This window comes from Rhinoraja longicauda, chromosome 20 (assembly GCF_053455715.1).
Source record: "Rhinoraja longicauda isolate Sanriku21f chromosome 20, sRhiLon1.1, whole genome shotgun sequence".
Classification (NCBI taxonomy): Eukaryota; Metazoa; Chordata; class Chondrichthyes; order Rajiformes; family Arhynchobatidae; genus Rhinoraja; species Rhinoraja longicauda.
In genome coordinates this window covers 38,034,294-38,057,300 of record NC_135972.1, presented here as the reverse complement: position 1 = coordinate 38,057,300, position 23,007 = coordinate 38,034,294, and the positions used below count along the sequence as shown (strand labels likewise).

The following is a 23,007-nucleotide window of genomic DNA, read 5'->3' as shown; positions in this document are numbered from 1 at the left end:
GCCTGTCCCGCTGAGTTACTCCGGCATTTTGTGTAATCTCCGGTGTTAACCAGCATCTGCAGTTCCGTCCTACACAAAGAGTCGCTTCTTTCTTTGATCATTTGGAAATATTTGAGCTGGAATCTTAATGCCATGGTACAATACAGGTCAAAGGCTGAGTGGAAAACAAATCACATTAAAATGATCTTAATTTCAACTTCCTGTCTGCCCATTTAAATGAAGAAACAAACTGGAGATCATGCTATTCAACTCAGGTAAGTGATACTTTAAATTAATAGTAACTAATTTAAAGTATGAAATAAAATTAAGTTATCTCATTCCATTCGTTTTAAATTTTCTTTTATTGATCATTTGAAAAGTTATATTCATTTTAACTTTTCAAATGTCTGATTTTCAAATTTATTGTATAATAAGTAACACGAAAATAGCCAAAATGTATCAAGTTGAATATCAAATTCCAACCAGAGCAGTGATAAAAGTACTTTTTTTTAAATAGGGTATCAGCAACATTAGAGAGCTTGTTGATAAATCTTTTGGTCCATTTAATCCATTTAATCCAGTAACACATTGGTTTTCACAAGGGTCTTTCTTTTGAGAGCCTAGGTTATGATCTTATTTACAATCATGCACTTTGCCACTCTTGCCTCCTTATCTCGATGGTGCTTCCAGTGACACCGCTTGTCGGCTTGGCGTCATCTGGCTAATGTGGGTAACTGTCAGTTCTACCGATTCATATCTCTCTATACTGCGGCTTTGGGAATAACAAGGGATGCCCCTTAACACCAGAAACCATATCAACTCCATTTATTGTCCCAGCACAGTTGTACAGTGAAGTAGTCTGATGATGTTAATGATCTTTGCTTTTTTTTTGGATCTGGCCTGAACTTCAAACCACACATCCTATCCATCACTGCTGATCTTATCTGCAAGACTGAGTTTCTAGTAAGTGCATCTTCTTCCGAACCAGCATCCTACTCTCCATAGCCAACATGCCTGAACCTCAGCCCACACATACTCTTCTGCATTCATCCCTGTTACTACTGATTTGTACTGTTCTCCAGTCAAACACAATCAATTATTGATGTGGTAGCATGGCCAATGGTCAAAGACTGTGGATTACAATGTCGGGAGCCCCGACCGCCCCCACGTGGCAACTCCAACAGCCTGACCGCGGGAGAAGACGGCAGGGGAAGAGAAACAGACATTCTGGCCTTCCATCACAGTGAGGAGGGACTGGGGGAGACTCACTGTGATGGATGTTTCTTTTGTTTGGTGTTAGTTTATGATTGTATGTGTTATTGCATTTTTATTGATTATTCTTATTGGTCTTATTGTTGAACTGCGGGTAATTTTTCATTTCACTGCACATTTATGTGTATGTGACAAATAAATTGACTATTGACTATTGATATGGCTACAGTGACTGCCATTCTAAACTTCAACTCGGAAATAGAAGCAAGTACTAGAAACATAATATTTCCTTTATCATCATTACTTTTTCGCATATTTCACTTATTGTTTTATATCTCTCTACATCATCGTCTATATCTCGCGTTTCCCTTTCCCGTGACTTTCAGTCTGTAGAAGGGTCTCAACCCTAAAACGTCACCCATTCCTTCTCTCCAGGGATGCTGCCTGTACCGACCGTTGAGTTACTCCAGCATTTTGTGTCTATCTTTGCTCTAATATTGAGTCAGGGACTGGAATGCAATAAAATTAATGCCAAACAAAATAATGTATTTGAATATAATGAGTCCAAAATGTATCAAACCCAAGGGATAAAATGTTTGCATGCCAGGACTTTAAAATGAAATGGGCAAGAAGCTTTTAATGTTCGCTAGATTTAGGAATAGTTTTTTCACATTGGAAAAAAAACTGCACACACAAATCAGCTGCTTAAGAAAGATGTGAAGGAGAACACATGAAAATAGAGGGTCCTATCTGTTGAGAGGGAACTTACGAGAGTCAATAATTATAAAGAAATTGAACATATTGAATATTTTGCCATGGGTAAAACGGTTATGGCTGACAAACCCGTCTGAGTGTTTTGTAAAAGCATTAAACCAGTGAACAAGAAAATTGATACATTATCTAAATAGACTTGCAAAAGTCATTCAATGAAATCCATTTTAAAAGAGTATTGGAAATTTATGCTGGACCTGACTGAATGAGGCAAAAGTGGGTTTAGAGATTCAGGTCACAGGTCAACAAAGTGTTAATCGAACAATGGACCCAAAATGTCACCTATTCTTTTTCTCTGGAGATGCTACCTGACCCGCTGATTTACTCCAGCATTTCCTTACCAAACAATGGACTAGTTGAGAGTTATTAAATAGAGCCATTCCTGTACCTATGTTCCAAAACATCTATCTTTCATTTATAAATGTATCTATTGCCTGATGATGCAATTTATTCTCATTGGCACATTTCTGTCGTGATGTTTACATCCTGATTTGAGTTATCTTTGCATCATCCCCAACATTCATCACATAGCTTGGCCATATCAGTAATTCCTTGCATTCCTTTCATTGCTTCATCAATCTCATAGACCTCATTTGCTTCAATTGCATTTAATCAGTTCTTCTGGGTTGCCATCCACTTTAATAACACCAGCTGGGGTGCGAATTCATGTTAAATGAGTCATGTAAATATACACCATTGTTCTTAAGAATGGCATCAGAGTCTGATCCAATCTATTGTAAAGTTTTATAATAGGTAGTGATGTGCCAACATAATTGTCGAATGCAAAGCTTTCTGATTAAGTATCTCAGCAACCAGAACTGATCACTGGAAAAACAGTCACATTTTTTTTTTCTGCCATACTTATTCCTTTTGAATAAGTCCTCCTCTTCTGTGCGAACTGAAATCTCAGAACCTGGCCCCTCCTTGATGCTAGTGATGTATGTTCTCCTTTATTTCCAGCCTCCCCATTTCCACTGCATTTAATCCTGCTTTCCAGCTGGTCTATTCTCGTTGCATTATTTATTTCCTGCCAATCTCTTCATGCTGTTGAAATACTCCCACTTGCACCATCTGCATTATTCACTCATTTCCAGTTAGATCCAATATTATAGCTGTCCTAAAACAAAGCATTTCACGATGCAGATTATTTTCTGACCGGATGTGTCAAATAATGCCTGATTTGTCAAGATCAGATCTTATGACTTGTTGTGAGCAAGACTTCAAGAGATCTCAATGATATTTCAAACCATTCTTAAGTGAAGTTTATATGAGGAAGAATACTGTTACTGCAAGATGGCAACAATAGGTCACAACTAAAAGGAACAAAGTCCCTTTGTGATCGATTAAATCGTAAGTCAAGTGCTTTTTCATACTCAACCCACAAACAATGTAGGAAGGAAATGCAGATGCTGGTTTACACTGAAGATGAACACATAATGCTGGAGTAACTCAGCGGGACAGGCAGCATTTCTGGATAGAGGGAAGGGATGATGCTTCGGGTCGAGACCCTTCTTCAGACTGAGAGTCAGGGGAGAGGGAGACACAGAGATATGGAAGGGTCAGGTGTGAAATCGAGACATCAAAGGGGACGAAGTTCAAGGAAAATGTTGAATAGATCATTGTTAGCTAGGAGAAGGTGACAACCAAGCATGCAAAGATAAAATGTAATCAGGAGGAGAGTCAGATCAGTCAGTCTGACAGTCAGTCTATCCCAAATAGTGTAAAGCTCTTCATCTGGGTCACGACATTTCAGCAATAGCAGAATTTCCTTCTTCTGGACATTGCTCTAATCTTATAAAATCAGTAAACAACTTCTGGGTACACAGTGGTCTGGACTGATGTTTGTCCTTTTTATCTTCCTATTGCCAGCGGCTATATTGACACCTTTACACAGCTGTAAATCATACATGTTAAAACTAATATTATCATTATGATTACAATCTTTTATTTGAATAATACTTATTTGATTAATTTATTTGCAATCCACTGGATACAATTAATGATTAAAGCAAGCTACTATGCAAGTTACCCACAGGATAAATTTTCCCTGTCTCCCTGTGCAAAGTCTGTTTTCTGCCAGAAACCTGAACACCCAAGTCAGGATTTTAAAGATCAAAATAGATAATTGTGCCAATGTATATTATCCTATCCATGGACCTTACTGTAAGATTATTTCCACATAATGATCTGATACTGTTGCACCACATCTATTCATATAGATTGGAGACATAATCATACAAAGATGATTTTCAATATTAGTAGCAAGCTTTTTCAAATCTGCCAACCCCTGAATTTGTTTTCTGTTATTCACCACATTGTCATAAAATCCTGCCTTGTGACTACCATGGGGAAACACATTCTGTGCATCTCACTGTGCTTGTATTGAAGGAGATTACAGAGAGTGGGAGACACTGCCCGATCCACTACAGATACTGCCCCACTCCCCCCCCACTATCAGAGGCACCGCATCAAAAAGGCAATATTATTCAAAGACCTATAACACTCTGGTTACACTCTCATTTCACTCCTACCATCAGGAAGAAGGTACAAGATCCTGAAAAAGGTGACCACTTGGTTCATGTGTAGCTTCTTCCAAACCACCACAGGCTCTGGAACACCACACACTCATCCTCAACTATGAACTTCCATGGATGGTCTTTAGTTGCACTAAGGACTACAGGGTTTTTTTGTGCTCATTGTGGTTATTAATTTATTGTTTTTTTTTGCATTTAATATATATTACCGGTCTATTTTTGTCTATCATTATTGAAAGTCATGTGAACTGACAAAGGAACAATTAAATTTTTGCTTGCAGCAGCATTTACCTGTATCTCTGGAAACGAGACAAGACAATAAAGAACCAATAGTCAATAGTCAACCATTGATATATCATGTGTGTGTATTACTTTGCAGACCTATTATGCTGCTGCAAATATGAATTTCACGTTCAGTTTGTTTCATTGTCAGTACATATGACATTTAAACACTCTGGATTGTACTTTCAGAAATAATAGACAGAAAGTGCCATTTTCCTCTCTAGAATAGATCCTGCTTGTACCCACTCATCAGCCCACAGGTCCTGCCTAGGTTATGACATGATTCCATTCCTGAGAACTATACTCCACTACATCCTATCTTTGTCCCGCCCCCTGACATCAGTCTGAAGAAGGGTCTCGACCCGAAACGTCACCCATTCCTTCTCTCCTGAGATGCCGCTGAGTTACTCCAGCATTTTGTGATACCATTCCTGAGGACTGTTCGTCACTCAAATGCTTGCAAGTCAGAAATGTAGGCAAAGCCTGCAGCTCGGAGGCAGCCAGCAAATCCATCCCACATGCCTCACAAACAACTGTTCTTATGTACTGGCTACACAGAGGTTGGGCATTCATAACCCGCAGTGCCTGTGCAGGAGCAGATTTATTTGCCAATACAGTAGCACACATTGTGCTTATTATTTTTGGACGTAACCTGCTGTCATGTAGTGCCTTGAGTTTTGAAGTAAACTTTCGGAACATTTTTGCTCTGCTCCATCATATCTTGAGGCACTTTGCATCAGGGCTATGGAGTCGGAGTTGGAGTCGGTCGGAGCAGTTTTGGTGCTGCAGGAGTCGGATACACAAGAAATCAAGGAGTGGTAGTCGGGTGCTATGGATATCGACCACAGCCCAGGCCTGTGGAGTCGGAGTCGTGGTCGGAGCAATGTTGGTGCCGCTGGAGTCAAATCAAGGAGTGGTAGTCCGAGTCGGGTGCTTTGGCTATCGACTCCACAGCCCTGCTTTGCATTGCAAATGTATAAATAATGCAATGCGTTTGTAGAAAATAAACTGCTACATCCATTTAAAGGATTATTTGTTAAGGCAAATTTGTAGTCTGTTCGTAGAGAATGACATCAACCTTGCCGACAATTTGCTCTGCACATGACCGAGTCAACATCAGAAGACATCAAATCCAATGGCTTCCAAAAAAAAAGGCAATGGTCCTTGTATCCCTTACCAAAATGTTCAATTTGTGCGATCTGGTTCTAAACAAGACAATGACTTTTCCTGTGCCGCTCCTCATGCAGCACGTTGGTAGATTCAGAATCGACTTTTAACATGTCCCGAGCTATTACACATGACCAGAGTAATTGAACTTCTGAACCCAAACAGGCTAACATAGAAGACCTTTATTGCCACATACTGGCAACCATCAAGTAAACAAATTGAGTTAAACAACGCCCAATCTATTACAGGAGTTCATACACACAGAGAAATTGCAGTTTATCAATGTGAACATTCACTATCATGAAAAACGACATTGTAATAATGCATTTAGCTGAGCAATATATATATACATAATAAATTCCAGGCAGGATTGACGTCATCCTCCACAAACTGACTTGCTTTAAGTATTCTTTTAAATATGCTATTTATTTTCCACAAGTCCGTTGAATTAATTATATATTTGCAATGCAAATTGCCTCGTTGCTGGTTGTAGATATCATGGAACAGGGAAAAAATATCCAGAAACGTTACTTCAAAATTCAAAACACTGTGTTATTATAGGAGATGGGCCCAGAATTTGTTGGCAGCAACAAGTCTAGTGATCACACCTCACGCACAAGGCTGTACTTTTCCGCATGGATCCTCTGACAAAAAAAACAGCAGTGGTGGAGCTCGGCACGTGGCAGAACTTTCTGGACAGATTCCATCACGTTTCTACGGGTCTTGCCCACAGAAATGCTTACAATAAAGCAGTTTCGGAGGGATCAAGGCCTGGGTTAGACAACTGCCCCCCTTTTCAAAAACCCTATCAAAAACATTCCAAAACAAAGTATTACAATCTTGAGAGCTTTTTACAAAAATACAAAAAAGCAATCAAGGCATTTCAATACACTCAATGAGCTTTTAAAACAATTACCTAGATCCCTTAGAATGGTCCCACTCCATTGAAATGAACAGAGGTGCTGCAGATTAGTGAAGAGTGGGATTAGCATGAATGGGGCATCTTGGCCAGCATGGATTAGTGGGGCTGAAAGGCCCGTTTCCACACTATATGACCCTGTCATCACAGATTCTCAGAACAGGCACTGGGACGTTTCAGGAAGTACATGCTGCACTGCTGGATTGCGCGAGGAGTCTTGTGGCCTGGCGTGATCAGCAAAACCATTGCAAACGCCAGTCGGGAAAATTCAGAACTCCCTTGTTTATATGGGAGCCCTGAACCTTGTGCAGAACCATCAGTGTTGCCTCAGGAAGATCCAAGCCACAAAATACTGAAGTCGATCCATCGCATACATCAGGAAAACCATGCAAATTTTATGCCAATCTTTAAGAATCCCGGCTGGAATCATTCAAATCTCAATGAGACAATGGAAATGTACACAGATTATCGAAATTTACACAGATCTTATCGAAACGTATAAGATTATTAAGGATCTTATCGCAACATATAAGATTATTAAGGGGTTGGACACGTCAGAGGCAGGAAACATGTTCCCAATGTTGGGGGAGTCCAGAACAAGGGGCCACAGTTTAAGAATAAGTGGTAGGCCATTTAGAACTGAGATGAGGAAAAACTTTTTCAGTCAGAGAGTTGTGAATCTGTGGAATTCTCTGCCACAGAAGGCAGTGGAGGCCAATTCTCTGAATGCATTCAAGAGAGAGCTAGATAGAGCTCTTAAGGATAGCGGAGTCAGGGGGTATGGGGAGAAGGCAGGAACGGGGTACTGATTGAGAATGACCAGCCATGATCACATTGAATGGCGGTGCTGGCTCGAAGGGCCGAATGGCCTCCTCCTGCACCTATTGTCTATTGTCTAGATTAGTGAAATCAAGGACGAGCATAGATGGGCACCTTGGTCAGCATGAACGGGTTGAGCCAAAGGGCCTGTTTACATGCTGCATCACCCTATGGTTCATCTACGGTTCCTCATAGATCGGCACTGTGATGCAAGCTTTCCGTCAAAGTGCTGGTCAGGCCACATTCGGTTCCCGCCCCCTCCCCTGACATCAGTCTGAAGAAGGGTCTCGACCCGAAACGCCACCCATTCCTTCTCTCCAGAGATGCCGCCTGACCCGCTGAGTTACCCCAGCATTTTGTGTCTACCTTTGACCAAAATAGAAATCACTGCCAAAACATTCTGCAGTAGATTCCAGAAAGGAGTGGAACTCAGGAATGTTCCTCTCTGGAACGGCTGCCAAAGCTGGCTCAACTGACACTATTAAGACAAAGGTTGATTTTATTTTAATAAAGCCATAGAGAGCAAAGACCAAAGATGGACAAATGGAAATACAGACCAGGCATGGACTGAAACAAATTGCAGGAATTTGCTTTTCTTCAATTCAATTCAATTGTTCCCGTTTTCCCACTGTACAATACATGGTTAAGTGTGCTTTTCTTTATGAGCATCTACGGTCTCGTAGAAAGGAAAAATGCCAGCATTAAACAATACCTTTTATGACCTCCATATTTCTAAAAATGCCTCACAGCGAATGGTACATTTGTACCATGGTCACGGTTCTAGAACAAGAAACTGTAGAAAATTGTATGCACAGCAACTCCCGTAATGAACAACTTCATAGTGACAAGATCATTTTCAGTAAGGTTGATTGAAAGATAGAATAGTAGGCATGAACATTGACTTCTCTAACTTTAGATAGTTCCTCTGTCCCTCTTACCCTTCCCAGTTCTCCCACTGTCTTCCTGTCTCCACCTATATCCTTTCTTTGTCTGAAGAAGGGTCTCGATCCGAAACGTCACCCATTCCTTCTCTCCAGAGATGCTGCCTGACCTGCTGAGTTACTCCAGCATTTTGTGATACCACAGAATATTAGGCATAATTCTCCTGCTCTTCTTTTTAAGACAAGCAGCATGCCTTTAACATACATGTAAGAGAGCAAGCACAATCTTAGTTTGATATCTCATTAGAAAGCTGGGTGTCACACTGCACCTAGCTCGTGGTCAGACTTGAACCTGCGACCATCAGCTCCACAATCAAGACTGTTATCGGATGAGCCATTGGTGGCATAGGGGATATATTTCTTTTGAACTTTTAAAATGAACTTATTTACTATTTTATAATAAATATTCCAATTTACTATAATGAACAATGAATTCACAGGTAACACCCAACAAAAGAGCTGAACTGATAAGCACATCAACATAAAACAAACATTGAAAAGATGGTTTGTGTCTTTAGTGTACAACAGTAACTTGTATTTATAGAGTGACTCTAATGAAGAGATAATCTCTCTCCTTTCCTAAAGCTTAGTCTACTGCCCCTGAAATATAGAAACATTGTACACACGGAAGCAGACACTTCAACCCAAGTTGCCCATGCCCACCAAGGCGGCCTACTTACACTAGTCCCACCTGTCCGCATTCGGCCCCTATCCTTCTAAACCTTTCCTTTAAAGGTACCTGTTCAAATGTCTTTTAAAAATATTTACTACAAATATTTACTCTATCTATTCCCCTCATGATCTTATACACCTGTATTAGATCACCGCAGATCAGCCTTCTGCATCCAAGGAATAAAGTCCTAGCCTGCCCAACCTCCTCCCATTGCAAAAGGCCCTCAAATCCATGCAACATCCTTATAAATCTCTGCACTCTTTCCAGTTTAACAACATCCTTCCAAGGGAAGATGACCAAAACTGAACACAATACTCCAACTAATTTTTATGAATGGAATATGGAATGGAAACAGGCCCTTCGGCCCACTAGTCCCCATCAATGTCTGCCGAAAACATGTTTCAAGAGAGAGTTAGATTTAGTTATTTGGGCTTTCAAGAGAGGTAGATATAGCTCTTAGGGGGGGAAAGGAATCAAGGAATATTGAGGAAAAAGCAGGAACAGGGTACTGATCTTAGATGATCAGCCACGATCATATTGAATGGTGATGCTGGCTCGAAGGGCCGATTGGCTTACTCCTGCACCTATTTTTCTGTTTCTTTAACTTTATTTCATATTATTGGGTCCAGCAGCCTCTTTAACCAAATGTCACTAAATTGAATATTATATTATTGATTTATAAATTATTGATTTGGTTTCTATCTTGCAGGCTAGGACTATCGCAACGCAAGTTTGTAGCCCGGACAAGCAGCAAAGTGATGGGTTATTACTAGTCAATGATTTTCCAGAATAATGCTATGCCACCAACTAACTGTTCTCCTGCCCTCTCCAACCCAGGACTTTATAATGGATTCATCTGAATATGCCTGATGACACTTTGCCCAGCAGGCATGGTTAGTGCGCATAATTCAACATTCCCATTGAAAGATCAAATGACAACATTTACAATGCTCTCGACTAGCTGCAATTAAGGTTGAGATTAGTAGACAGTCCACAGTATACTTCAAGTGACAATCTCAATGAAAAATCTATTCAGCAATCTCACCTTTTCCTCCTTCAATTACAACACAAAATATTTACTCAAACAAGTTCACTCAAAATATTGGAAAATAGATATTTTGTTTATAAATCGAGTAAAAATGCTAAAGGAAAAAAGCCTTACAGATCATGTGCTGTGATCTTATATATATTACCAAATGTTCTAAACGGAAAATCTTAAATAGGACATTTAAATACATTTTCATCATTTGCAGTTATTTATTAAATTTACAAAAATTAGAACCATTCATTTGATGAAAACAGAACTACATCCTATCATAAAATCTTAAGATGCAATAAATTCATGTGGACATGTTTATTAACAATTCAATTGATCAGTTATCTTGTTCTCCAATTCTGTCATCACGAAGTCATTAAAGACTCAGATAGCAGAATCTTGCAAATAATGTCATCATTTCTCACATCAGGATATCTATTAATTCAATATGACGGTAGACACAAAATGCTGGAGTAACTCAGCGGGTCAGGCAGCTTCTGGGGAGAGAAGGAATGGGTGACGTTTCGGACCCGAAACGTCACCCATTCCTTCTCTCCCGAGATGCTGCCTGACCTGCTGAGTTACTCCAGCATTTTGTGTCTACTTTCGATTTAAAATAGTATCTGCAGTTTTTTTTCCTATTAATTCAATATTATCATTAGCTTTCAAAACACTCAGCAATATATGTTTGCTCAGTCCAATAAGGAATTAAATGCAATAATTGGGTTTTTTTCAATTCTAAGTGAATCTTTTAAGTTAAAAGTAACACGCACAATAGGAAAGATAAGGGATAGGCTGAGCAGTGGTCTGAATTGAATTGTTTCTCTTTATTGTGTTACAATTCAGCAACATGTCAGAAAATAACAAGACCATGCTCAAAATTACTGAGAAATCCAAGTTATGGCTTAGATTGGACCACTGCGAACAATTCATACGAGGAGTGATTAATCCAAAAAGTCTCTGTTTCCTCAGATGCTGGCTGACTTGCTGAGTATTTATAGCATTCATTTTTTGGTACCGTAAGCATTATGTCCATGATCAATCTTAGTATTATGTGCAGGGAGGAACTGCAGATGCAGGTTTAAACCGAAGATAAGAGACACGAAATGCTGGAGTAACTCAGTGGGTCAGGCAGTGTCTCTGGAGAAAAGGCATAGGAGTTTTGGGTCAAGACCCTTCTTCGGACTGAAAGTCAGGGGAAATGGAAACCAAACATAGGTGGTGATAGAGAGATATAGAACAAATGGATGATATGCAAAAAAGTAACAATGGTCAAAGAAACGGTCCGTTGCTGGGTGTGGGCTAGGTGAGAATGAGTTATACAGACAATGAAACTCACCAAGATCACGATTACCCTCGTTGTTGTAGCACTTTCACTGTCGCTTCGCTGAGTAACTCAGCGGGAGAGACAGCATCTTTGGATTGAAGGAATGTGTGACGTTTTGGGTCTAGACCCTTCTCCGGGAAGAAGGGTTTCGACCCAAAACGTCATCCATTCCTTAGAATTATGTGCATTCATGATGAGCATCAAGAATTGCCATTCTTATAAAACAGATGTGCAGACATCAAAAAAATGATTATTGGAATAAAAAGGTATTTATTCACAAAATGCTGGAGTAACTCAGCAGGTCGGGCAGCATCTCGGGAGAGAAGGAATGGGTGACGTTTCGGGTCGAGACCCTTCTTCAGACTGAAAGAAGGGTTGATTCAGATTGGAATAAAAAGTCTGTCTAAACTGAATTGCCTCCATATCTCCATGAAAGCAAGACAATCAAACCTCTTGCTTCATTTCCCCATCAAACATGGCAGATTACACATACATAAATAATAAGATATCATTGATCCATCCATAATAGGTCTACGCTGGAACACAGTTCATCACATGAACTGGTAGAAAATGTGGAGATACGATCCCAGACAATGTGGATGTAACAGAACTAAAGAGTATGATCAAACTCTCACTGCAGATAACGTCCGGAAGGGGGCCAAGAAACTCGGAGGAATAAGGACATTTAGGAAGAGAGTCCCTGGTAATAGTCGCTGAAGATGAAGAGGGCAGGGGGGGGGGAGATGGAGGGGAATACAAAGTACAGAAAGGAAATGTTTGAAAACACAGGCATAGAATGAGGCCAGATTTAGTGCAGCAAAGGAATGGTGCGTGGTCATTTAGTAACTGATGAAAAACAGGTTTAAATTTCTCATATGGAAAGACAAGAGACTGCAAACATTACAATTTGGGACAAAAAACTAATTATGGAACTCAGTGGGTCAGGCAGCATCCATAGGTTCCGTGTGATCTTATCGAAACATATAAGATTATTAAGGAGTTGGACACATTAGAGGCAGGAAACATGTTCCCAATGTTGGGGGAGTCCAGAACCAGGGGCCACAGTTTAAGAATAAGGGGTAGGCCATTTAGAACAGAGATGAGGAAAAACGTTTTCAGTCAGTGAGTTGTGAATCTGTGGAATTCTCTGCCTCAGAAGACAGTGGAGGCCAATTCTCTGAATGCATTCAAGAGACAGCTAGATAGAGCTCTTAAGGATAGCGGAGTCAGGCGGTATGGGGAGAAGGCAGGAACGGGGTACTGATTGAGAATGATCAGCCATGATCACAATGAATGGTGGTGCTGGCTCGAAGGGCCGAATGGCCTCCTCCTGCACCTATTGTCTATGTGTGTAGGAAGGAACTGCAGATGCTGGTTTACACCATAAAATGCTGGAGTAACTCAGCAGGACAGGCAGCATCTCTGGAAAGATGGAATGGATGATGTTTCGGGTTGAAACCTTTCTTAAGACTGAGAAAGTTTCAGGTCGACATCCTTCTTCAGACTGACCAGTCTGAAAAAGGGTCTCAACCCTAAATGTCACCCATTGCATCTCTCTAGAGATGCTGCCTGTCCCACTAAGTTACTCCAGCATTTTGTTTTATTCATTGGTCCAAACGTACACTGGCACAATCTCCCCAACTCTTTCTCCGCTACATAGACTGCCTCGGGGCTGCCTCTTGCACCCAGACAAATCTCATTGACTTCATTAACTTTACCACTGACTACCACCAGGCCCTCAAATTCACTTGGATTATCTCTGATACCTCTAATCCTGTTCTTGATCTCTCTGTCTCCATCACAGGGTACAGACTACTACAATCCTAACAAATCCCACAGTTACCTTGACTACACTTCCTCCCCCCCTTCCTCTTGCAAGGACATTATCCTCTACTCTCAATTTCTGTCATGGCCGCATATGCTCCCAAGATGAGGCTTTCCATTCCCAGGACATCCAAGATATCCTTGTTCTTTAGTGAAGTGGTTTCTCTTGTGCTATGATATGGATTCCACACCCACATCTCCCCAGTGTTTCTTATTTCTGCTCTCATCCCCCCTTCCCGTTGCCGGAACAAGGATAGAGTTCCCCTCATTCTTCATCTTTCATCCCATCAGTCTCTGCATCCTACACACCATCCTCCGCACCTGCAATGTGTTCCCACCACCCGTCACATCTTCCCACTCCGTCCACGACTCCTTGGTTCACTCACCCCTTCCCACTCAAACCAACCCCTCCCCAGGTACTTTCCTCTGAAACCGCAAGAGAGGGATAACACCTGACCTCTCTTTCCTGGGCCTCCACCAATGCCAGTGCGGCACACTCAAACTGGAGGAACAACACTTCATTCTGCTTGGATAGCTTACGATCCAATGGTAAACATTAAATTCTCCATAGAAACATAGACAATAGATGCAGGAGGAGGACATTCGGCCCTTCGAGCCGGCACCGCCATTCATTGTGATCATGGCTGATCATCCACAATCAGTAACCCGTGCCTGCCTTTTCCCCATATCCTTTGATTCCACTAGCCCCTAGAGCTCCATCTAACTCTCTTTTAAATTTATCCAGTGAATTGGGGCCTCCACTGCCCTCTGTGGCAGAGAATTCCACAAATTCACAACTCTCTGGGTGAAAAAGGTTCTTCTCACCTCAGTTTTAAATGGCCTCCCCTTTATTCTTAGACTGTGGCCCCTGGTTCTGGGCTCCCCCAACATTGGGAACATGTTTCCTGCATCTAGCTTGTCCAGTCCTTTAATAATTTGATATGTCTCTATAAGATCCCCTCTCATCCTTCTAAACTCCAGAGAACACAAGCCCAGTCTTTCCTCATATGACAGTCCCTCCATCCCAGGGATTAACCTTGTGAACCTACACTGCAGTGCCTCTATAGCAAGGGCGTCCTTCCTCAAATTAGGAGAACAAAACTGCACACAATACTCCAGATGTGGTCTCACCAGGGCCCTATACAACTGCAGAAGGACCTCTTTGCTCCTCTCGTTATGAAGGCCAACATGCCATTAGCTTTCTTCACTGCCTGCTGTACCTGCATGCTTATTTTCAGTGACTCGTGTACAAGGTTGCACTTCCCCTTTACCTAATCTGACACCATTGAGATAATTATCTGCCTCCTTGTTTTTGCCGCCAAAGTGGATAACCTCACATTTATCTACATTATACTGTATCTGCCATGCATCTGCCCACTCACTCAACCTGTCCAAGTCACCCTGCAACCTCCTAACATCCTCTTCGCAGTTCACATTGCCACCCAACTTTGCGTCATCTGCAAACTTACTAGTGTTACTTCTAATTCCTTCATCCAAATCATTAATATATGGTGAATAGTTGCGGCCCCAGTTTTAGGTAACTATAAAACCCAATTTTAGGTAACTACCCTCCCCCCCCCACCCCCATATCCTCCCTCCATCGCCCCACCTGGACTCACACCTATTTCTCCCCTCGCCCTCCCCTTCCTCCTACATTCTTTCCCCTAGCTTCACAGTTCTTCAATCTTTTTGTCTCATACCTTCTGTCTTTTCATCTCTGGCCTTTGCCCACCATCTACCAAAGAAACCGTCCCTCACCTGTATCAACCCATTATCTGCTGGGCTTTGTCATGCCCTTCCTCTCTTCCAGCCTTCGTCCCCACCCCCCCCCCCCCCCCCCCCCCCACCCCACACACAATCAGACTGAAGAAGGCTCCTAACCTGAAACGTCACCTATCCATGTTCTCCAGAAATGCTGCCTGACCCACTGAGTTACTCCAGCACTTTGCCTCTTTTTTCTACCATCAGTTTTTTATTGTTTTAAATTTCACTCATTGAGGAACACAGACACACAGAGGGGTTTTGGACACAAAATTATTTTGGAACAATTGAGGACTCTATAATCACACACTATGGCATGAATCATGCATGACTAATGGTCTGAAATGAATATATGTAAAAAGTAATCTTTGAAAGATGGAAATAATGGTTTTATTCTGTTGAATATGTTAAATAACAAGCCCCTCCACAATATACCCATCCTAAACTAAATTGTGCAGTGAAGTAGAGACCAACAATTTTTTAAATGTTACCTACTGACCATTAGAACTACTTTTACAGGGGTGTTACAAAATGTTCTAGTTACATCCAGCAGAGAGAAAAAAATCAATTTAAAGACAAAAGCTAAAACTATTTAAACACAGTCACTTGGAATCGAAATCTTACAAAACAGCCATTTTAAGGACATTTATTTCACTGGGATTGCTTTAACTGCAGAATTTTGCTTATGTTCAAAACATATAACGTCAAAGCAAGTTAGACCCTCCTGTAATGATGAGCGCAGAAATCAGTGCTGCAAGCAGTATTGAATAGGTTGACATAAAATACTGCGAAAGACCAATGAAAACAGAACAGTACTGGATGCCCCACTTTCAGTGAAATGTGGACACCAACTTTAACATGCAGTCATCTATTATATAAACCTCAACTGGACAAATATTTACTATATTTAGTATGTTGAACCGTCACTACATTTTGAAGAGTGGACAATAGATTGGTAAATACCGAACGTCAGCAAACATTTAAGAATCAGAGATTTTATCGTCCATGCTTCCTTATCTTGGAATTAGGACCATGTAGTATATTGATTACAGCAAACTAATACAGCTAACTGAGAGTAAACATCAAGACATAAATAACAAAATACATTTACATAATATGTACCTTTTGCTTTCTTTTTAAAATTAAAACTCAAATAAAACCGAATCAAGTAAGAAAAGTTTACAGAACTGCATTTGCATTCAGGAATGCCACTCAAGGGCAGCGCAGTACTGAAACAGATAGTGCAGGTGCATCCCAGCTCTCGCAAGCTGGGTGAGAATCTGATCTCAGGTGCTGCGTGCAAGTTTGCACATTCCCCATGCGACTGCATCGGTTTTCCCTGGGTGAACCAGCTTCCTCCCACATCCCCAACACATGCTGGTTTGCAGGTTAAATGGTTACTCCAAGCTGTTCCTCTAGCAAAAATATTAATTTGTGTATGAAATCAATTATGCAATTCTACATATCTTTAATAAAGTTTGTTATATATTTAACTCCCAAAACAATAAATTATTTATGAAGTCATGGAACATTCAGAAATGCGCAAACAAACGTTTTTTGTAAACTGCGTGGAATCCCTTCTCATGCCACCGATTTTCTCACAACATTCAGGAGGCCATTCAGCTATCAAGTTCATGCCAGACAAAATGTGTAAGAAGGAACTGCAGATGCAGGCTTAAACTGAAGATAAGACGCAAAAACTCAGTGGGTCAGGCAGCGTCTCTGGAGAAAAGGAATAGGAGTTTCGAGTCGAGACCCTTCTTCAGTCTAAAAGTCAGGGGAAATGGAAGCCATACATAGGCGGTGATAGAGAGATATAGAACAAATGAATGAAATGCAAAAAAGTAACAATGATCAAAGATCAATGCTGGTTGTGGGCTAGGTGAGAACAAGTTATACAGTCAATGAAACTCACCAAGACGACTACCCTCGTTGTTGTGCAAGAAAATAACTGCAGATGCTGGTACAAATCGAAGGCATTTATTCACAAAATGCTGGAGTAACTCAGCAGGTCAAGCAGCATCTCAGGAGAGATGGAATGGGTGATGTTTCAGGTTGAGACCCTTCTTTGGACTGAAGGGTCTCGACCCGAAACTTCACCCATTCCTTCTCTCCTGAGATGCTGCTTGACCTGCTGTTACCCTCGTTGTTGTAGTAGTTTTACTGTCGTCTTGGTGAGTTTCATTGTCTATACTCGTTTTCACCTAGCCCACAACCAATAAAGAAGTGTCTCCAACTGAATCATCACCTATTCCTTTCCACCAGAGATGCTGCCTGACCCACTGAGTTACTCCAGCATTTTGTGTCTATCTTCTTTATGTTCATGCCAGATGTCAAAGCATTCACTAGTCTCATTCCTCCGTTTATTTCCATGTAACCTATTCTCTCTTGCATGCACCTCCGCTCTCCTAATTCGCCTGCTGCCTTTTTTTTTAACACGAGGAGCGGCTTACACCAATTAACCTGTGAACCAGCATGTGTTAGAGATGTGGGAGGAAGCCGGTTCACCCTGGGAAAACCGATGCAGTCACAAGGAGAATGTGCAAACTCGCACATAACACCCGAGATCAGTATCTCGCCCAGATTGCTACATTGAAATATTTCACACATCTATGCTGGATTTCCAGCGGAAAAGCTTTTTGTGGAATGGAACTTTACTGTAAATAGGCAAACCTATTACTTTTGCACTGGTGATTCATACACAGCAATCTTCCTAATCATCATCTCAGCTGCACGATTCTGAGGAATCAAGGGAATGGGTTTAAGTTGATGTCTTCGGGATTTGGAAGAAATCACCATCATCCCATTTCTCCCCACTTCTTTCCTCATGCTGTTCGAGTGTTTAATTACTTTTGCTGCTAGTGTGATGAAAGGTGCTTCCTGATAAAAAAAATATTTAGTTGCCGAATCTCAGCTGGCACAACAAATCACCAAACATCTTACATGGGTGAAATACTTATCTTTACGTTCGGAGGTTTCTGTGTCATCACCCTTCAAAAAGAGTTTTATAAACCATGGTCATTCTAATCCAAAAGACAGACACAAAATGCTGGAGTAACAGACAGCATCTCTGGAGAGAAGGAATTCATGATGGTTCAGTCGAGACCCTTCTTCAAAAGTTTCCCATTTCTCCTGACTCTCAATCTGAAGAAGGGTCTCAACCCGAAACGTCACCCATTCCTTCTCTCCAGAGATGCTGCCTGTTCCGCTGAGTTACTCCAGCTTTTTGTGTCTATCTTCGGTGTAAACCAGCATCTGCAGTTCCTTCCTACACAGTAGACATTCCAATCCATTTTCAAGTGGGCTCACAGTCTGAGATAACAGGAACATTCAAGCCCATCCAACCCAGCCAAGAAAGGATGCACAGGCTATCCAATCCTGGCCAATATAGGCCACTCTTCCGACACTGGTTCAATGGGAACTGCACCCCATCCATCCCCGATTAAAAGAGGGAGTTGAAGTCCATTCCAACCATTATACAAATGGAAATGGAAGCAACCAAAGTATGTTATGTTAATATGAGATTCGGCAACTAAATACTTTTGCTAAAAGAAATCATTTTCAATGTGGGCTATCAAAAAAATAATGAAGCTGAAAGATGGGTGGGTGGTTAGAATAGAATAGAATAGCCTTTATTGTAACAGAATTCTGTTAAATGGGAATCACTTGCAGAAAATGTACCTGCCTTTAGTTTCACCGGTCCAGTCAGCGAGTTGGAGTGCAAATGAGAGACGCTCAGAAACATTGGGGGGGGGGGGGAGGGGTGATTGGTGATGAATTTGTGCCGAGCTTCATCTCAAGCACTCATTCTCTTTCAGGAAGCACAAATTCTTGAAGGAAACCTTAAGGGAATATTTTAATTTAAAATCAAATGTGTGAAATCATTCATCTTTACCGACAGCAAGCTTGAACTTTGATTTTATTCACTGGTGTCATTAGTGTAGCACTTTGGATCTGTGGAGCAACAGCTTTGCTGTGAAGCTTCCATTACATTATTTAATCCTAACATCAAGTTCTACGATAAAGGAAACAGTATTGCTACCGGGTGTAATGATGACGGTATTCCATTAACTGTACAACATTAATGAGAGGAAATCTCTGACACAATTTAGCCTGTCGCTGTATATATATATTTGTGGCTGAAAAATTCCAAGATCATATTGTTTTATCCTGCAGAGAAAAGTCTACTTAAATCTGTTTACTGAGAAACTGCATCAGGGAAACTATTAAAAACCAAAAGGGGAACCATTTATTACTTACCCTCAAGGTTTCAATCACCAGATCTCTGGCTTCCAGTTCCCCCTCAAGGATACTGAGAAGAGTCAGTAGTTCTGGTTTACTGAGATTGTCCATGTCAAAATCAGATTTCTGTAACACAGAAACAAATGCTCATATATTATCGAACGCATATCAATTTTGAAAGAACACGGATTTTCACAAATAAAACACTCGAAATAAAAGACCTAGTTTCAGTGCACATATTTCCTAAATACATTTAATACAATTATTTAAAATGGACTGTCTTCCCATTTTTTTTACCTAACCCTAAATCGGTAAAGTATTGAAGAGCTATCAATCATAATTAATTATCAATTATAATACAATAGGGAAAGGAAAATATTATTTGGACATATCTAATCTTCAATGCGATCAAGCTTTGGCTTATTAAACTGACATAAGACAAATGGCAGAGGCACTGGCTCGAATTTCAGCTGCAGCAAAGGAACCCACCGGGTGGGTTTTGTTTCAGCTGCAACAACGGTCGCGGCCCGCAAAATCTGACTGGGTGCGTGGGTGGATTTAATCAAAAAAATGCAGTTCATTCTCGAATTTCGAAAATATATTGCACTTTCCACCCTGAGGAGATAAGGGGAATGGAATTGGGGGGACAACAGGAATGAGAACAACTACACTGGAGGTTGAGACAACCCCCAAAAACCCTCATCCAACACAAACAAAATTCACCAACACTCGGTGCTGGGAGATGAGCGTGAAAGAACCAACGAGCGGAAAGAAGAACCACATTACATGTGAAAGGGGACCGACAGAAGGCTTCTTTATGTAAAAGGCTGGTAACAGGGACTTGCATGGGGAGCGGATACATTGTGTCGGGGCGGGTGGGCAACACCGCGCTCCACACACACTGACCCACACACACACACACCCCACTCACACACCCACCCCAGTCACACACACACTCACACACCCACCCCACTCACACCCACCCCACACCCCACTCACACTGACCCCCACACACTGACCCACACACACACACACCCCACTCACACACCCACCCCAGTCACACACACACCCACACACACACACCCCACTCACACACCCACCCCACTCACACCCACCCCACACCCCACTCACACTGACCCCCACACACTGACCCACACACACACACCCCACTCACACACACACACACCCCACACACTCACACTGACCCACACACACACCCACCCCACACCCCACTCACACTGACCCCCACACACTGACCCACACACACACACAGACTCACACACACACCCACACACACCCCACACACTCACACCCCACCCACATACTCCACCCACACCCCCCACACACACACTGACCCACACACACAGACTCACACACACCCCACACACTCACACACCCCACACTCACACACCCCACACTCACACACCCCACACACTCACACACACTCACACACCCCACACACTCACACACCCCACTCACACACCCACTGACTCACACACACCCACTCACACCCCACACACACACACCCACTGACCCACACACACCCCACACCCACACGCACACTCCACACACCCACACTGACCCACACACCCACTGACCCACACACACCCCACACGCACACTCCACACACACACTGACCCACACACTCACCCCACAAACACAGCGCAGCACCTGTACCCGGGTGGGCACAATGTGTCTCCAGGGGACCCCGCGTTACCTGGCAGCTGCTCGGGGCTTGGTCCTCGGACGGAGGGTCGCCGCTGTCCGGCCGCTGCTCGCTCTCAGTCGCCATTTTGCCGTGTGTGAGAGAGAGAGAGGGAGAAAGGGAGGGAGAAAGGGAGGGGGAGAGAGAAAGGGAGGGGGAGAGAGAGAGGGAGGGAGGGAGTGGGAATGCGAGCGAGCAGCAGCTAATCGCCCCGCCGCCACACAGCAGCGCAGTCACAGCGCACAGCAAGCGCAGCCCAGCCCAGCAGCGCAGCGCACAACTACACTGGGCTGGAGCTACACTCCTCCTCCCTCTTCCTCTCTCCTTCCCCCTCTTCCTCCCTCTCTCCTGCCTCCCTTCCCCACCCTCTCTCCTCCCTTACCCTCCACCTCCCTCTCCCTCCTTCCCCCTCTCCCTCCCTCCCTTACCCTCTCTCCTCCTCCCTCCCTTCCCCACCCTCCCTCTCCCTCCCCCACCCTCCTTCCCTTCCCACCCCCTCCTCCTCCCTCCCTTCCTCTCCCTTCCCCACCCTCCCTCTCCCTCCCCCACCCTCCCTCTCCCTCCCCCTCCCCCACCCTCCCTCTCCCTCCCCACCCTCCCTCTCCCTTCCCCACCCTCCCTCTCCCTCCCCCACCCTCCTTCCCTTCCCCACCCCCTCCTCCTCCCTCCCTTCCCCACCCTCCCTCTCCCTCCCCCACCCTCCCTCTCCCTCCCCCACCCTCCCTCTCCCTCCCCCACCCTCCCTCTCCCTCCCCCACCCTCCCCTCTCCCTCCCCCACCCTCCCTCTCCCTCCCCCACCCTCCCTCTCCCTCCCCCACCCTCCCTCTCCCTCCCCCACCCTCCCTCTCCCTCCCTCCCCCACCCTCCCTCTCCCTCCCCCACCCTCCCTCTCCCTCCCCCACCCTCCCCTCCCACCCCACCCTCCCTCTCCCTCCCCCACCCTCCCTCTCCCTCCCCCACCCTCCCTCTCCCTCCCCCACCCTCCCTCTCCCTCCCTCCCTCTCCCCTCTCCCTCCCTCTCCCCTCTCCCTCCCTCCCTCTCCCCTCTCCCTCCCTCCCTCTCCCCTCTCCCTCCCCCACCCTCCCTCTCCCTCCCCCACCCTCCCTCTCCCTCCCTCACCCTCCCTCTCCCTCCCCCACCCTCCCTCTCCCTCCCCCACCCTCCCTCTCCCTCCCCCACCCTCCCTCTCTGTCCCTCCCTCTCCCTCCCCCACCCTCCCTCTCCCTCCCCCACCCTCCCTCTCCCTCCCCCACCCTCCCTCTCCCTCCCCCACCCTCCCTCTCCCTCCCCCACCCTCCCTCTCCCTCCCCCACCCTCCCTCTCCCACCCTCCCTCTCCCACCCTCCCCCACCCTCCCTCTCCCTCCCCCACCCTCCCTCTCCCTCCCCCACCCTCCCTCTCCCTCCCCCACCCTCCCTCTCCCTCCCCCACCCTCCCTCTCCCTCCCCCACCCTCCCTCCCCCACCCTCCCTCTCCCTCCCCCACCCTCCCTCTCCCTCCCCCACCCTCCCTCTCCCTCCCCCACCCTCCCTCTCCCTCCCCCACCCTCCCTCTCCCTCCCTCTCCCTCCCCCACCCTCCCTCTCCCTCCCCCACCCTCCCTCTCCCTCCCCACCCTCCCTCTCCCTCCCCCACCCTCCCTCTCCCTCCCCCACCCTCCCTCTCCCTCCCCCACCCTCCCTCTCCCTCCCCCACCCTCCCTCTCCCTCCCCCACCCTCCCTCTCCCTCCCCCACCCTCCCTCTCCCTTCCCCACCCTCCCTCTTCCTTCCCCACCCTCCCTCTTCCCCACCCTCCCTCTCCCTCCCTTCCCCA

General features: G+C 44.2%; 1 protein-coding gene across 3 annotated transcripts in view; it reads right to left on the bottom strand.

Annotated features, from left to right (window-relative positions):
* Positions 1–21,321, bottom strand: part of cttnbp2 (cortactin binding protein 2) — a 160,377-nt gene extending 139,056 nt beyond the window's left edge. For all 3 annotated transcript variants that reach the window (XM_078417426.1, XM_078417428.1, XM_078417427.1), the window contains exons 1-2: positions 21,205–21,321; positions 19,506–19,613 (exon numbers count right to left, since the gene is read on the bottom strand). In XM_078417426.1, the coding sequence (XP_078273552.1) occupies positions 19,506–19,613; positions 21,205–21,279 (183 nt within the window). In that variant the 5' untranslated portion in view covers positions 21,280–21,321. The remainder of the gene's footprint in view (positions 1–19,505; positions 19,614–21,204) is intronic.
* Positions 21,322–23,007: the final 1,686 nt, after the last annotated feature.